Source organism: Aspergillus vadensis (genome assembly GCF_003184925.1).
Source record: "Aspergillus vadensis CBS 113365 unplaced genomic scaffold BO88scaffold_8, whole genome shotgun sequence".
In the NCBI taxonomy this organism is placed as follows: Eukaryota; Fungi; Ascomycota; class Eurotiomycetes; order Eurotiales; family Aspergillaceae; genus Aspergillus; species Aspergillus vadensis.
In genome coordinates, this window is record NW_020292046.1 from 77,974 (window position 1) to 92,041 (window position 14,068).

General features: G+C 52.3%; 7 protein-coding genes across 7 annotated transcripts; 3 read left to right on the plus strand and 4 right to left on the minus strand.

Moving 5' to 3' along the window:
* Window positions 1-752: 752 nt before the first annotated feature.
* On the plus strand, window positions 753-2,133 carry BO88DRAFT_385948 (RTA1 domain protein; the record flags this gene model as incomplete). The annotated part of the gene is made up of 4 exons (XM_025704764.1): window positions 753-1,019; window positions 1,075-1,210; window positions 1,266-1,681; window positions 1,759-2,133. The coding sequence occupies exons 1-4, from the start codon at window positions 801-803 to the stop codon at window positions 2,131-2,133; spliced, it is 1,146 nt and encodes a 381-aa protein (XP_025563967.1). The 5' UTR covers window positions 753-800.
* Window positions 2,134-2,400: 267 nt separating this feature from the next.
* BO88DRAFT_434406 (Zn(II)2Cys6 transcription factor) lies at window positions 2,401-4,601 on the minus strand (the record flags this gene model as incomplete). Its single annotated transcript, XM_025709478.1, has 3 exons — window positions 2,401-2,946; window positions 3,000-4,437; window positions 4,507-4,601. 3 exons carry the CDS (start codon window positions 4,599-4,601, stop codon window positions 2,479-2,481), a joined length of 2,001 nt encoding a protein of 666 aa, XP_025563968.1. The 3' UTR covers window positions 2,401-2,478.
* A 198-nt stretch (window positions 4,602-4,799) lies between these two features.
* BO88DRAFT_486973 (Clavaminate synthase-like protein) lies at window positions 4,800-5,783 on the plus strand (the record flags this gene model as incomplete). The annotated part of the gene is made up of 2 exons (XM_025712509.1): window positions 4,800-5,033; window positions 5,109-5,783. 2 exons carry the CDS (start codon window positions 4,800-4,802, stop codon window positions 5,781-5,783), a joined length of 909 nt encoding a protein of 302 aa, XP_025563969.1.
* Window positions 5,784-5,932: 149 nt separating this feature from the next.
* On the minus strand, window positions 5,933-7,760 carry BO88DRAFT_480351 (purine permease; the record flags this gene model as incomplete). Its single annotated transcript, XM_025712141.1, has 4 exons — window positions 5,933-6,340; window positions 6,394-6,853; window positions 6,900-7,579; window positions 7,626-7,760. The coding sequence occupies 4 exons, from the start codon at window positions 7,758-7,760 to the stop codon at window positions 5,933-5,935; spliced, it is 1,683 nt and encodes a 560-aa protein (XP_025563970.1).
* A 248-nt stretch (window positions 7,761-8,008) lies between these two features.
* Window positions 8,009-9,541, plus strand: BO88DRAFT_385954 (amidohydrolase; the record flags this gene model as incomplete). Its single annotated transcript, XM_025704765.1, has 2 exons — window positions 8,009-8,476; window positions 8,546-9,541. 2 exons carry the CDS (start codon window positions 8,009-8,011, stop codon window positions 9,539-9,541), a joined length of 1,464 nt encoding a protein of 487 aa, XP_025563971.1.
* Window positions 9,542-9,553: 12 nt separating this feature from the next.
* On the minus strand, window positions 9,554-11,324 carry BO88DRAFT_363040 (PP2C family serine/threonine-protein phosphatase). Its single transcript, XM_025703936.1, has 2 exons — window positions 11,287-11,324; window positions 9,554-11,226 (listed from the first exon to the last, which is right to left on the minus strand). The coding sequence occupies exon 2, from the start codon at window positions 11,176-11,178 to the stop codon at window positions 9,589-9,591; it is 1,590 nt and encodes a 529-aa protein (XP_025563972.1). The 5' UTR covers window positions 11,179-11,226; window positions 11,287-11,324; the 3' UTR covers window positions 9,554-9,588.
* Window positions 11,325-11,716: 392 nt separating this feature from the next.
* On the minus strand, window positions 11,717-13,647 carry BO88DRAFT_385960 (sugar porter family MFS transporter; the record flags this gene model as incomplete). Its single annotated transcript, XM_025704766.1, has 4 exons — window positions 13,226-13,647; window positions 12,969-13,169; window positions 12,535-12,920; window positions 11,717-12,466 (listed from the first exon to the last, which is right to left on the minus strand). Coding segments are annotated over exons 1-4 (1,638 nt in total), but the record flags the coding sequence as incomplete, so codon positions are not given.
* Between the last annotated feature and the right edge of the window lie 421 nt (window positions 13,648-14,068).

A 14,068-nucleotide genomic window follows, 5' to 3' on the forward strand; every position in this document is an offset into this window, starting at 1 on the left:
GAAAATGCTGTCTTCATGCCGGCATGGCTAGATTGACAGATGGCTGAGACATATGTTAGAAGGTCTCTTCTTTCTATTCGGTGCCGATAGACTACTAGATAATACTAAAAAATTCTGGACTACTTCGATGTAACCCTGGCAGAATATGATTGAATATTTCTAGTACCGTCCATGCGATGCTGAACTGCTCGAGTATGTATTTGTATCAAATACCTCGAAGCTCGCAGTCCTCACTGCTTTCCATAACATATTTGTGGTAGTGGTTCTGAGCCTCACAGAACGGAAACCGGAAAACGGATCTCTGCAACTATTTTTATGGCAGCTAAACAGTAGCAGGATCATGGTAAGATCTAGCAAAAAATGGTGGCTGTTACACGCCTCACAAATTTGTGTTTCTAGATGGGGCGAAATTTCATCAACAGACGATATTATTGGTCCGAGCGTGAAACAAGAGCGGCACTATGCCTGTCATGGGAAAGTACGGGCGGCTGCCTAAGATAATCTATTCTTGGCACTGCTCGTATATTTCGAAGGATTGCCAAGCATCCTGCCAGATCCCCAGAACTCGAGATCATGGCCAGGATATGCTCTTATTTGTCTGTCTTGCAAGGATAAAACTTGATTAAGTTAGGTTTTTTTTATCAGTTGCATGTCTGCCTGAATTTGAGGCTCTGTTGGGTGCTCAATGAGGTGTATTTAGACCTAGATCGTGCCGCATATCGGCCAGTACATCAGATATCGAAAATAAGAAACTCAATCAAGAATTGAGGATTGTGACAAAGCCTCGCTAGTCTGTCACCATGAGCACAACTACAGCTTCAATTTCTACAACCACCAGTGTTCCGGCATCAACCCAAACATGCACCAACCCCAAACCAGGGAAGAATGGCTACCTTCCTCCAGAGGCTTGTGACGATATCCTCCTCTACGTTCCCTCTCTAGCTGCCGCAGTACTATTCTGCGTTCTATACGGTCTAACCTTCATATGCCACGGGGTACAAGCATTCCTCTACAAGAAGGTAGACCAGTTTCTCATACAAACCCTCACTCCAACCGACTAACAACCACCTACAGCGCTATGCCTGGGTCATCATGATGGGCGCAACATGGGAACTAATCGCATTCATATTCCGCGCCCTCCTCACTCGACAACAAAACAACTCCAACTACGACACCGTCTACACCATCATGTTTCTCCTCGCTCCTCTCTGTCCGTCTCGCCTCTTCCATCCCTCCACTTTTCATCACCCACTAATTAACCTCAGGGATCAACGCCTTCCTCTACATGACCCTCGGCCGACTCATCTACTTCTTCACCCCGGACCAAAAACTCGCCGGCATCACCGCCCGCCGCTACGGCCGACTCTTCGTTTGGCTCGACATATTCGCCTTCCTTGTGCAACTCGGCGGCGCAGCCATCACCACCCAGACAGACGTACCGACCAGCACAATAATGCTAGGCGTGCATATCTACATGGGTGGTATCGGACTACAGGAGTTATTCGTCCTCATCTTCACCGGCTTGATCATCCATCTCCATCGAAAACTCATTCACCTTGAGCGGGCAGGGATATTAAGTCCGGGCGGTTTGGCAGGCATGAGCATTACCACAAGCAGAAATAAAGCTATGCCATGGCGGTGGTTATTCTACGTGATGTATGCTGCGTTGGGGATGATCACTGTACGTCCATCCCACATCCACCGTACCGGTTCCAGGGAGAACATCTAAATACTAATGAGTATTGTCCGGTGAACTAGATCCGAATCATCTTCCGACTCTGCCAATACGCACAAGGCACGGACCCGAGTAATCCCGTGCTGACGCACGAAGCATACGAGTATGTGTTCGACGCGGTGCCGATGTTCATTGCGCTGGTCATGTTGAATGTGGTTCATCCAGGGCGGGTGTTGCAGGGGCCGGAGTCGGAGTTTCCGAGGGTGAGTCGGGCGGAGAAGAAGAGTTTGAAGAGGGAGAAGAAGCAGGCGAAGAGGGAGAGGAAGGAGGCAAAGAGGGTGGAGAAAGAGATGAGGAAGGGAGGTCAGAGCGGGTGGTGGTGGAACAGGGGGAGGGAGAGGGGGAGTGAGACGTTTGAGATTCTTCCGGTGCAGGAGGGTGTAGAGGGGAGGGTTTAGTTGATGTTGGGCATTTGCGGTGTGTGTTATGTAGAAGTTTATATTTGACATGTGGCATATAGTGATAGCGATAGAATGATTTGAAATATACAATCCTCGTGTCTGAGCTGATGACAGGTCTCCGCCAGTTGGTCGACATAATCATATCAAGTGAAAGAGAGTAAGGTGATCAAATACAGGAGTTACATAGTAATCATTCTAAAGTCTATGTACACAATACAACATATTCACAGTCTCTATCAATCATAATGCTCATCTGAAGGTAGTCCACGAACGCAGGCACAAAATTCTTTTACAGGTCGAGATTGAAAACATCACAATCCCTACCGCTCATACCATCCTCAATCAAGTAGCATAATTCGCCGCCAACACCAGAATATCTTCCAGACTCTCTGCACATTCCAAGCCATACGACATGGACAACCTCTCCAACGTCGGCGAAGTAAGCCCCACCGGAGTCTGCGCTTGTGCATTCCTCTCACTCGACCCCCGATCCACAGGCGGCCAACCCTGACTGCCGTCCCGCGAAGCCGTCCGACTCCTCTGCCAGCGACCCTTCTCACAGAAGCTCCGAATCACTCCCACCAGATCCAAGTCCCGATCTGCGTCCTGCTCTGGTGACGGTAGATGCTTGGGACTACTCCGGTCGCGCTCTCTCGCTAGCAACGCCTCTAGGAGATGCACGCCCCGTCGGGCGATCATGTTCGATTCATTGTGCGAGAGGATCTCCAAGCCGTCGTTGATGAGTTGGCGGTGGTAGGTTGTTTCTGGGTCTGAGGTGGAGCGGTGGAAAAGGTCGAGACATAATATTATCTGTTTTTATTAGCCAATTGAGAAGTAGGTGAGGGTGGAAAGTGAATGCGTACGCTAGCAGCAACACTAAAAGCCTGGTGGATCCAAAGCACCGGTCCGCCGTCATGGATCGCCTCCTTCTGTTCCTTGATGATTGTCCGCGCCGCAGCAACGCACGTGCGACGCGTCCTAGCAAACACAGGATTTGTGAAGCTTAACTCGAGGAACTTTCGATGGATCATGATAATCTTGTGCGATGAGCTGATCGCCAAGCTATGTCTCGCCCAAAGGACATATCTCGGCCACTCTGGATGTTCCTCGACAGGTACATTCCTCAAGTAGAGTGGAAGACCCTGTGTAGCCAAGCTGCGCAGTTTACGATCATGTTCCAAAACCTTCTCATATCGCGTATACAGGGTATTCGACGTAGCCATACTGTCCTGCAACGACGGCATAAGCGCCGCGACTTGGTAAAAGAACCTTGAGTATCCTGCGACACTTGGGTCATCATCAGGTAGCTTCAGCATGTCCTCATCGCGGCAGTTCCGCGGGCGGGCAGTATTCAGGCACGTCCGTGGGATAAGATAGCTCTCTGAGAAGGGAATGGAGAACCAGTCTTGGATGCAAAGCTGACACCAGGCACGACGACCAATTTCGCGATCAATCATGGCCGGCGAGGGTTCTGTTTCACGTTCCGAGCCGAGACGGTGTAGTCCCAGGCCTTGGGCAATACGGGTAGCGGCTGCGAGCAGGACGGAGAGGCTATTAGAGAAGCCGAGGAGATGAGCCGACATGGTTAGTGTTGCAATGGCCTGGACGGCATATAGGGAGTGGACGGCGGTGAAGTCGGCGTGGTGTAGACACGTCGAGACGGCTTTGAACCATCGCTGCGCTAGAGTGGTCTGCTCCCATTCGGAAAAGCCCCATGCCTGAGCAGTCATGCGAGGAGCGCAGGCGAGGGCGCCGGTAAGGACAGAGAAGAGAAGAGCGACCCATTGCAGGTCGACGCGAGGATGGGCGATGTGACCATTGGCGAAGCGGAAGAAGTCGTCAAGTTCGTCTTGTAGACGAAGGGAGTGAAAGGAGCCGTGATACCAAAGCACGCAGTCGCAATGGTAGGAGACGAGCTGCTGCATAAGCTCGCGGTCTGGGAGGAGGAGCTGGAGATACGCCAGAGCGGAGGAAACTTCGGGGTTCCGGTCATCGCCGCTGCCTTCGGCCGTCACGTCGCCAGGGGAATGATGCTCGACACCATCTCTACGAGCTAGCATGTCGTGATAGTCCGGGTTCTTCCGTCGGCCCCATGCGAGGAACTCGAGGATGGTGGCGGCGTCCGCCATTTCACGTTCGGGGGTCTCCACCGTATCGGAGACAGGGGTATTGCTGGCATTGGAGATGACCTCAGATTTGGGTCGAGAATTAGGTTGCAATTGTGGATCAGTCGACTCTCTCAGGGCAGCCTCAAGCTCCTGCACGCGAGCTTGTAATCTCTCCACCTCATCGTCGCTACCTCTGGCACGAGAACAAGTAATGCCTCTGTCGGAGTCAGCCGCTGTCAAGAGCAAATTCGGGGAAGCTCACCTCCTGGTGCAATTGCGACATGGGACAACTTTATCACAGCGGATTTTGCGCCGGGTGCACTCCACACAGGCCAGGCGTCGACGGATGGAGCTCATGATGGGGAGAAAGTGGTTTGTTGTTCGGCCGGGTTGGGGTTGGACCAGTCACTGATTGATAAGGCGGGGAAACGGCCGACATCGCAGTTCCCCGCTGATAAGCTCGGCCGAGCTGACGCTCTTAGCTTCATCGCTTATAACTATACCCTCATCAACAACATCATAGCATCACCATCAAGCTGCATTCAGTCTATAATCATGGCAACAAGATACGTTGACCGTCCTATCCCTCGCATCTCGCTGCGCGACTTCGACCAGCGCATCGATGAAATCACGGCCGAACTCGTCAACGCCGCTGAGAACGTGGGCTTCTTCACCCTAGTTGACCATGGCATTTCCGTCTCCGAAATCGAGAACATGTTTTCCACTGCACAGCGCTTCTTCTCCCTCCCCGACGACATCAAAGCCACTGTGCCATGGAACGCCAACAACGTAGGATGGGAGAAGAAAGCCCAAATACGGCCCTCGACGGGCCAACCCGATACCAAAGAGTCCTGACAGCTGCAGTTCGGGGAGAACATGACCGACCTGTGGATGAGCGATGCACATCTTCCTGGATTCAAAGACACATCCCTCGCATTCATGCACCGCGTACAGAAAGTCTCTGAGCGCTTAATGGTCTGTTTCGCGCGCGGCCTCGGCTTCCCGGATGACTTCTTCATCAAATGCCACGATGTATCGCGACCGAACGAACAAACCACCATGCGACTACTACATTACTACGCTCTACCAGACCAACCTGACGGGAAGACCTACCACCGGGCTGGAGCACATGCAGACTGGGATTTCTTGACCCTCCTATTTCAAAAGGAAGGCCAGAGCGGGCTGGAGATCTGCCCCGGACGAGAAGTCGTGACAGAGTTTGGGATCGGCGATGAATGGACACAAGTGGAGGCACATACTGGAGATATAGTGTGTAATATTGGGGACTTGCTGATGTCGTGGTCGGATGATCGGTTCAAGTCCACGTTTCATCGCGTCAAGGCGCCGTCCGAACCAGGTGATTATTTCGGCGATCGATATAGTATCGCGTACTTCAATCAGCCGTGCAAGGACGCGCTAATCCAAGGGCCGAAGAAGAAGTATCCTCTTGTTACCGGGGAGCAGTTTAATGCGAATGCGATGAAGAGAAACTTTGCGGCGTTGCAGGAGAAGTTGAAGTTGATGGAGCAGGCTGCTTGATTGTTTTCTGTACTTAACGAGATAACTACAATTCTACATCGAGAATTCATTGCCTTGTGTTTTATTATTGAACTATTTTGCTGTATCTGGTAATGTGCAAACTCGTCCATGATAAATAAGAGATTATTGTACTAAAAGGTGACAAAAGACTAAGGCAGCACTGTATCCACTTTCTCATCCTCCTTCAACACCAGATTTAGCACCACACCCACGACCGCAGCAATAATAAAAGGCGTCTCAACAATGAGGTTAATCCCCTGTTCAAACCCCTGCAAATGCACATTAGGCCCGCTATACGCCAACACGGAACTGAACCAGCTCGGCGACACAATATCCATCATGCCGATCCCCAGCGATGCAGTAAGAATAAATCTATTGCGTCGATTGAAATCCACGAGACCAAGAACGCGCGCACCAGCCACCACGATTGTGCTATACAGGAACACCTGCATTCCTCCGAGCACAGAAGGGGGCATGGATCCGAAGACAGCGCCGAATTTACCAAAGATGCCCATCAGAAGGAGGAAGGCAGAGGCACACCATCCTGCTCGTCGGCTCTATATCCATGTGTCAGCACTGTAGCGGCAAAGAAAATAGGGGAAATACATACAGCACATCCAGTCAACGAAATAACCCCATTATTTCCCGCCTGACTAACCATCGGCAAGCCGGTGCCCAACGCACTGATCAGACTTCCTAGTCCATCACACAGGATCCCGCCCTGAATGCGACTATGAAACTCCCGTCCCTCGATGTCGACGCGGGAAATCTCCGCCGTGGCCAGGATATCCGGCATGCAACTGACAGCCTCGCAGACGAACATGATAAGAAGCGGGAGAATAAGAGCCCCGTCAACAGATAATGGGAAGGTGTGTACCCATAGAAAGGTGCCCACGGGCGCAGCGTCGATCTCGTCGCGAGACCAATAGCCTGTTGCGCCGGAAATGGCACAGCCAACCGCTAGACCTAGGATGACTGAGGCGGACTTCATGAGTGGGGAGCCAACGAACTCGACAAATATGATGGTCGCGAAGACGCTGAAGCCGAGGCCGATTAACTTCGGGTCACCCCTGCAATTATTAGCATTGTACATGGAATATATGGATGGGAACATACCATGGCAGCGGCCTTGGAGCATCCACATTAGGACAGAGGGCATAATACCCAGTCCCACCATCACAGTTTGAGCTCCCACCCCAGTTCTCCATTCCACTCGAGATAAGATATACGCCGACCAACAGAAGGAGACTCCCCGTTACCACCTTAGGGAAGATGCGATTCAGCACCTTTGGAGGTACTAGGGACATAAGGATCTGGATCCAGACTGTACACAAACAGGTACCTAGCACGGCACCCCATGCTTCGGGACACGGGAGACGCGATCCGTTCTCGTCTGTCGGGCATGAACCGTTGGTGTACCTGGTATCTGCGTAGTTCATGGCAACGGCGATGACATCGAATGTGGGGCCGACTACAGATAGCAGTCCTGTGCCAATGTATAATGGTGTTTTGAAGAGGTGTATCCGTGTTACCTGCAATGCTGTGGCGATGCCGGTAGTGATGAATGCTGCAGAGACGAGGTACTGCGATTGTACGGAATTCAGATAGAAGGCACCGCTTGCCAGCGCTAGAGGTGGAGAAACCACGGAGCCGATCATCGTTAGGGCGTGTTGCAGTCCCAAGATGATGGTTAGTAAGATTGGCACCTCATCATTGAGGCCATAGAAGGGCGGTTCAGCGCCTTTGTAGCGCTTATTGAGAGGGTAAATATTCGGTGTAATCAGGTACATGTAGTCCTTCAATGCGTTAGTAGAGCCACCAGGAGGGTAAGTAAACACATACATAGTCACCGACCCAGCCACCTCTACTAGTCAGATAGTGTTTCCAGTATCCCCACTTCGATGAAGCGTGGAGAACTTCCCCAGTTGTGTGGGACGGGGACTCTTCAGTGGAGATAGGGCTAGACTTGGACTCCATAGCGGATCTTGGGGGGGAAAATATCGGTCCCATCAACTGATCCAGCAGACCCAGCTCATCTTGTATAATTTTTCTATATCTCCCCGATAACGGTGCTATCAGATAACGATAAGCCATGCATGGGCAAAATGGCTAGCTCCTCGGCCGAGGGCTGCTTATCGTGATCGACAGTATTGAATGTCCCCACCAGAGCTACAAGAGCTCCTTCCACTCTTCTTCTGTCCGTTCCAACATCAGTCACATTCAAGATGACCTCAACACCTCCCAAAGAAACATTATTTACGCACGCCACAATCATAACCATCAACCCCGACCGTGCCATAATCCGCGATGGGTACCTCCTCGTGCGCGACACCCGCATCGCCGCTATCGGGGCATTTCCCGTCCCCGCCGACCTTCTCACTTCAGGCATAACCACCATCGACTGCACCAGCAAGATCATCCTCCCAGGACTGATCAACATCCACGCACATCTAGTACAGTCCCTTCTCCGCGGACTAGCCGAAGACCTCCCCCTCCACAACTGGCTCTGCGACGCAATCTGGCCCCTCGAGGCATCTTACGCAGACAAAGATGGCTACCATGCTGCGCGCCTCACCATCGCGGAGATGCTCAAGACAGGAACGACATGTTTCTTGGACCCCATGGTGACTTATCGAGCGGGATGGGAGAGTGTCTGTGATGCTGTGGGGGAATTAGGAATTAGAGGGTGCTTGGTAAACACACCTAACCTTTCCACTCCGTTATATTCCAAGAATAATATTAACAAGTCACGATCGTGATAGGGCAAACTCATCAAGTTCCCCGAAACCAATCGCCAACTATCCATCACCGACCCACGCGACCAGGACCTCCTCGCCATGTCTATTCCCGGTCTGCTCTCCGCCCATGAAACCCACCACGGCACGTACAATAACCGACTGCACGTGTGGGCCGCTGCTGGGACCCCCCGGGGCGCACCAGCCTCACTATACCACGAGCTAGGAGAAACATGTGCATCGCACGGCATCTCACTAACCATGCACTGTGCCGAAGCACCCCGAGACCGAGAGATCTACCATGATGTGTACGGCTGCAGCGCGATGGAATTCATCCGGGATACGGAACTCTGTCCTAGACTCCAAGAAAAACAAAGCAAAAGTCACAATCTCGTGCTAGCACATATGGTCAATCTGGACGTTGAGACAGATTTACCACTTCTAAGTGCAACGCATACATCGGTAGCGCATAACCCGAGCTCTAATCTGAAACTGGCATCCGGGGTGGCGCCGATACCAGCGATGCTGGGGTACGAGCATGGTATTAATGTGGGACTAGGGACAGATGGCGCGCCGTGTTCGAACCACTACGATATGTTCCAGGAAATGCATTTAGCTGCGATTCTGCATAAGGGGGTTTGTCGCGATGCGAGGGTGGTCGGGGCGGAGACAGTGCTAGAAATGGCGACGATTAATGGAGCTAAGGCGCTGGGGCTGGAAGATGAGATTGGGAGTTTGGAGGTGGGTAAGAAGGCGGATCTGGTGGTCGTGGATCCGTATGGCAGGGGAGGGGTGGGTGCTGCGCCGTGGCATTGGGATGATGAGGATGGGGCGAGCGTTGTTACGACAGTGGTTCATGGGTGTACAGGTAGGGATGTAGATTTGACGATGGTCGATGGGGAGGTTTTGGTTGCGGGTGGGAAGTTGGTGTGTGGACTGGAGGGGGAGATTATTTCGCAGGCGCAGAAGGCTAGTCGGGGGGTCAGGGCGAGGTGTAGAAGCAGGATGGAGTCAAATTCCTGATATTCTGGGTGTCTATATTTGAAGTCATATATGAAATAAGGTTTCCCTCACTTATGCGGGCCCTCATTGAAGAAGACCACCTGCACGGTCACATCGTCTCTCACTCGCCGAGAAGCCGGAAAGCTGAAAGCAAGCCGACCAGATATCATCTCATGATGATTGCCTCCAAGGGAATTGCGCACCAAATGCACAGCAGCATTGTCATCCTGGACTGCTGTCCGTTCCTCCACAAATTGCCAATCCACTTCATCCCAAAACTGGCTGAAATCAAACCTCCCAGGAGACTCCAACCTGCTGCTCCTCTCAGCTACAGCTGCTCCCTCCAACCACTTCCCCACCAAGTCAACAGCCTGCTGACTAGACATCATATCCCACAGCCCATCGGTCGCCATGATCAGGAACGCCGGTTCTCCATCCCCAATCTTAGTACTAGTAACCACCGGCTCAGCCGTCAAATATGGCGGCGTGCGAACCGGATACCTCGGCGTCAACGGCGCCGGACCATAGAACCTCTTCTGCACGTCGTTCTGAAACTCCAATGGCCATTTCCACTGACAATCGCCAAAAGCACGAGAAACTGCCAGACCCAGCACGCGACCACCCTTGACCACCTCATCTTCATCAGGATGTTCCGCACGAAGCCTCGCAATCTCATCTTCATTCTTACCAGTCTGATCCACAGACAGAGGAACAGCCTCCCATCCCCCATCTGCTCGTTTCCTAGCCAGCACCGCGCGTGAATCACCAGTACATGCAACATGCAACATGCGCGAGACGGGGTCATACAACGACAGCAAAGCACAAGAGCCCGCATACGCAGGAGCCAGTCTCTTCACCTTCTCTGCCAACGGCATCTCACTCTCCGACAACTCCATCGCACCCTTAACAATCGAATCATCAAGACACACAAACCCATCCATAATCGCCCGATGGACCGCCTCTTCACCCACATCACCTCCAGCAGAACCCAAAAACCCCAATCGATCCCGCACAACCCCCACCAACCTCTCCCTCAACACCTCAGCCATCTGCCCGCCCAAATGCCCATCAAACACCCCCCACGCCATCCACTGCCCATTACTATTATTATGACCACCCCACGGCGCCGCAAACCTCCCATGCACAAACCGGTCCTCGCACGGGTCATTAGACCCCACCTGCACGCCATCGTATCTGCTCACGCCGGGGACATTCCTCACGGGAAAGGAGTACGCATCGTGCGATATCAGCCGCGTTACTTCTTCCTCCGAAAGACCCGTCTCTACCACCGGTTCTTGTGTAGGTGTTGGGTGGGGAAGATACGGTGCATCATGAGCTGTATCTATATTGTCATTGTTGTGGCTAGTAGTAGTAATATCCCTATTACTACTAGTGTTGGTGTTTGTGTTGCTGTTGGTGTTAGTGCTGAGCCACCATAATGCAGGCGCGCTAATCGCACTGACTAGTGCGATGGTTCTAATCGTATTCGATGATGGTGTGGATGTGGATGTGGATGTCGAGTAAGCATGGTTCGAGTTCCGTGGGACTAAGAAGTAGTAGTGTTGGTGGTGCCGGATTGGTGATGATGTTGTGGGCACGCGTCGTAGTGGTACTTTTAGTAGACGCGTTCGCGCCCCACCCAATGAGGAGGTGAACATGGGCGGCACTAAGTACTAAGGTAGATAGTTGGAGGCTGTGGAGGGTAACTAAGTATGGAACATCAGTATGGTCTCAATTAAGGTGTAATTATATACACCACCACATACCTGCTGGGATTTATTTGTCGGTCATTAACCAATCTGGTACTTATTGTCAGGTTACATTGGTTGAGTTGTGGAATTTGAGTGTCGGAGGGACATTCCAGGGATGGTCACGTGCTATTGTGCTTGCGTTGTCGTCTATTCTTAGGTTTCTTTAAGGATGGTGAATACACAGTAGTGGTGTTAGATGAAATTATTAGACTCTGCAAAGCATTTAATTAAAACAGGCATTTGCATACAGCATATTACTACGATACTACGCCCCTCTATTAGCAGGCCTGTTCACGCTGCCATTATTCTCCCTCCCGTAGCCTCAATCCATTACTCTGGTCTTGCAAACAATTTATCCCATCACTCCTAGGGTATCCATCCAATAAACACACACATTACATACACCTCACGGTCTCACTTGCATATACTTCCGCTGCACATTATGCTGTCGCCTCCTGCGACTTGGGGGCAGTCTCCGTGGTCTCTGCGTGGCGGGCTTCAATCTTCGATTCCACATCCATTTGACCGTGCTCCAACTGCTCCAACTGCCGCGTCTTCATCTTGGTCTTCCAGGCCGGTGTTCCAATGTACTTAATGCCGTTGGGGTCCTCAAACATCGCTTCCGTCTCTTCGAGCGTCTTGCCGGCCGTCTCCGGGAAAAGGAATAACACGTGTATGAACATTGCAGTGTTGAACACTCCAAACATGATGTAGGTCTTCCAGCGGATATTTTCGAACGCCGTCGGTGTAAACAGCCCCAATGCAGTGTTAAACGCCCAGTTACCGGAGGTCGACAAAGCCACTCCCTTACCACGCAACCGGAGCGGATACAACTCAGGGGGATAGGTCCAGGACACAGGACCCCAGGTAGGTGCATACGAGGCGACGAAGAGGTATGTGCAAGCAATCAGACCTTTGGCCGGAGCGCCGTGAAGACGCATCGACTCGGCCGCAACACCGTTGATGCCCCCAGGCACCACAGTACCATGAACCGCCATGATTGCACCGTTGGCGTACATCAAGATGGCCATCAGAGCTGCGCCAACCAGCAATGGCGTGCGACGCCCCCATTTGTCCATCCAAATCAGTGCCGGGAGGGTCATAAACACATTGATAATATACTGAATGGAGGAGGCAAGGAGGGTGGAGTCACCGGTGTACCCCGCCATGGAGAAAAGGTAGGTGATGTAGTACACTGTCAAAGTAAACCCCTCGTTAGTTCACTGTTCCAATAAGGGACTGGACGGGGACAGGAAGACATACTCATTACATTCATGCCGGTCAGCTGAGACCAGATCTGCATGAAAAGACCGATCATTGTGCGATTGATCATCCGCGGCTTGAACAGGTCAAGGTAAGTGACATCTTTGAACTGACGTTCAAGCTCACACATGTCCCGGATATCCTGCAGCTCTAGCGCAACGAAAGGATGGCTGAGATCTCCCTTGGCGTGGACGAGAGCCAAGACCCGGTGGCAGTCCTCCCAACGATCCTTGCGCGCCAACCAGCGAGGAGACTCGGGCAGGACCAACATGCCAAGGAAAAGGAAAACAGCCGGCAGCATCTGCAGACCCCAGGGGACCCGCCAAGAAGCAGTGCTGTAGTTGTAGGACTTCTGTCCCCCGATGAAGGAGCAGCCGTACGAGATACTGTCGCTATTAGTTTGGCCCACGATATATCGTAACGAGTTCACTCACTAGAACATGATGAGGATACCCCATGTAATGGCCCATTGCTGCATGCCTACAAACCGGCCACGCTTGGAGGGTGGCGAAAGTTCACTGATGTAGACAGGGACCTGAGCAGATTCTATGCCCACAGCGAGACCGTTGATGACCCGCCCAACAACCAGCATGCCAATGTTCTGAGAAGCGCACATAATAGTGGAGCCGATTAGCCTAGATATTGCGGTAGGGTTAGCAACCATCATCGCTGGCCTCGGAGCCTGACCTACCAAACGATGCAGCCGACCATGATGGACGTCTTGCGTCCAATGCGGTCAGAAAGCGGACCTGAAATCAAGGCACCCAGCCAAGATCCAGCTGCCATGGCGGCCGTGATGCCACCTTGGTTGAGGGATGTGGGACCGGAACAGTCCTCATCGTCAGTAAAGGGGGGTCCCTTAGGGCCCTGGTTGAAATAGCATAGATAGGAATTTTCGCTCAGCTGAGCGGACATGGAGGAGATATCAAAGCCAAACAAGCCGCCGCCGACGACGGCGACGCTCGCAATCACGTAGATGTTGCCGATCAACATGATTGCGGCTGTTGATCAACAACGAGACTTGGCTGCTCCGGGAAAAGAAGGGGAAAGAGAGAGTCGCAACGCTGGGAAGAGTGGTGGTAGCTTAATATATACTACCGACTCATCCATGCGTCAGCCGCGAGTCATCTCCGGGGGTAAAGAGCGAACCCCGCATCATGGGCGGAAAATTGTCTGGTCAGAGCTGCATCTAGAGTTGGGGATTGGACCAATCGTGCCACCGGTCAGGAAGGTACCGTTGTATGTGGTCGGGCCACCCATCACCCCAGCCAGCCCATCGGCGTGTCTCGTGGCGGAAGTAACGAATCGATGATTGGAGGGCGAAGTCCAGTGATGATCCGACGAACCTAGCTCAAGGCATGAAAGGGATCAAGATCCCCGTCCACGCACGGCTTGAAACCCTGTGTGGGAAGACAGAAAGGTTTAGCGGCAGGTTGGGCTAATTTGCAAGGACCAACCCTGGAGGAGAGTCGATGGGTGTCAGCAGGGATCAATGGAAGGATTCGCGAGAAAGTATGAGAAGCTGAACGGACGA

Excerpts from the sequence above, each read along its gene's own strand:
- BO88DRAFT_363040 (XM_025703936.1), bottom strand. The coding sequence starts at position 11,178 with ATGTTCACCTCCTCATTGGGTGGGGCGCGAACGCGTCTACTAAAAGTA.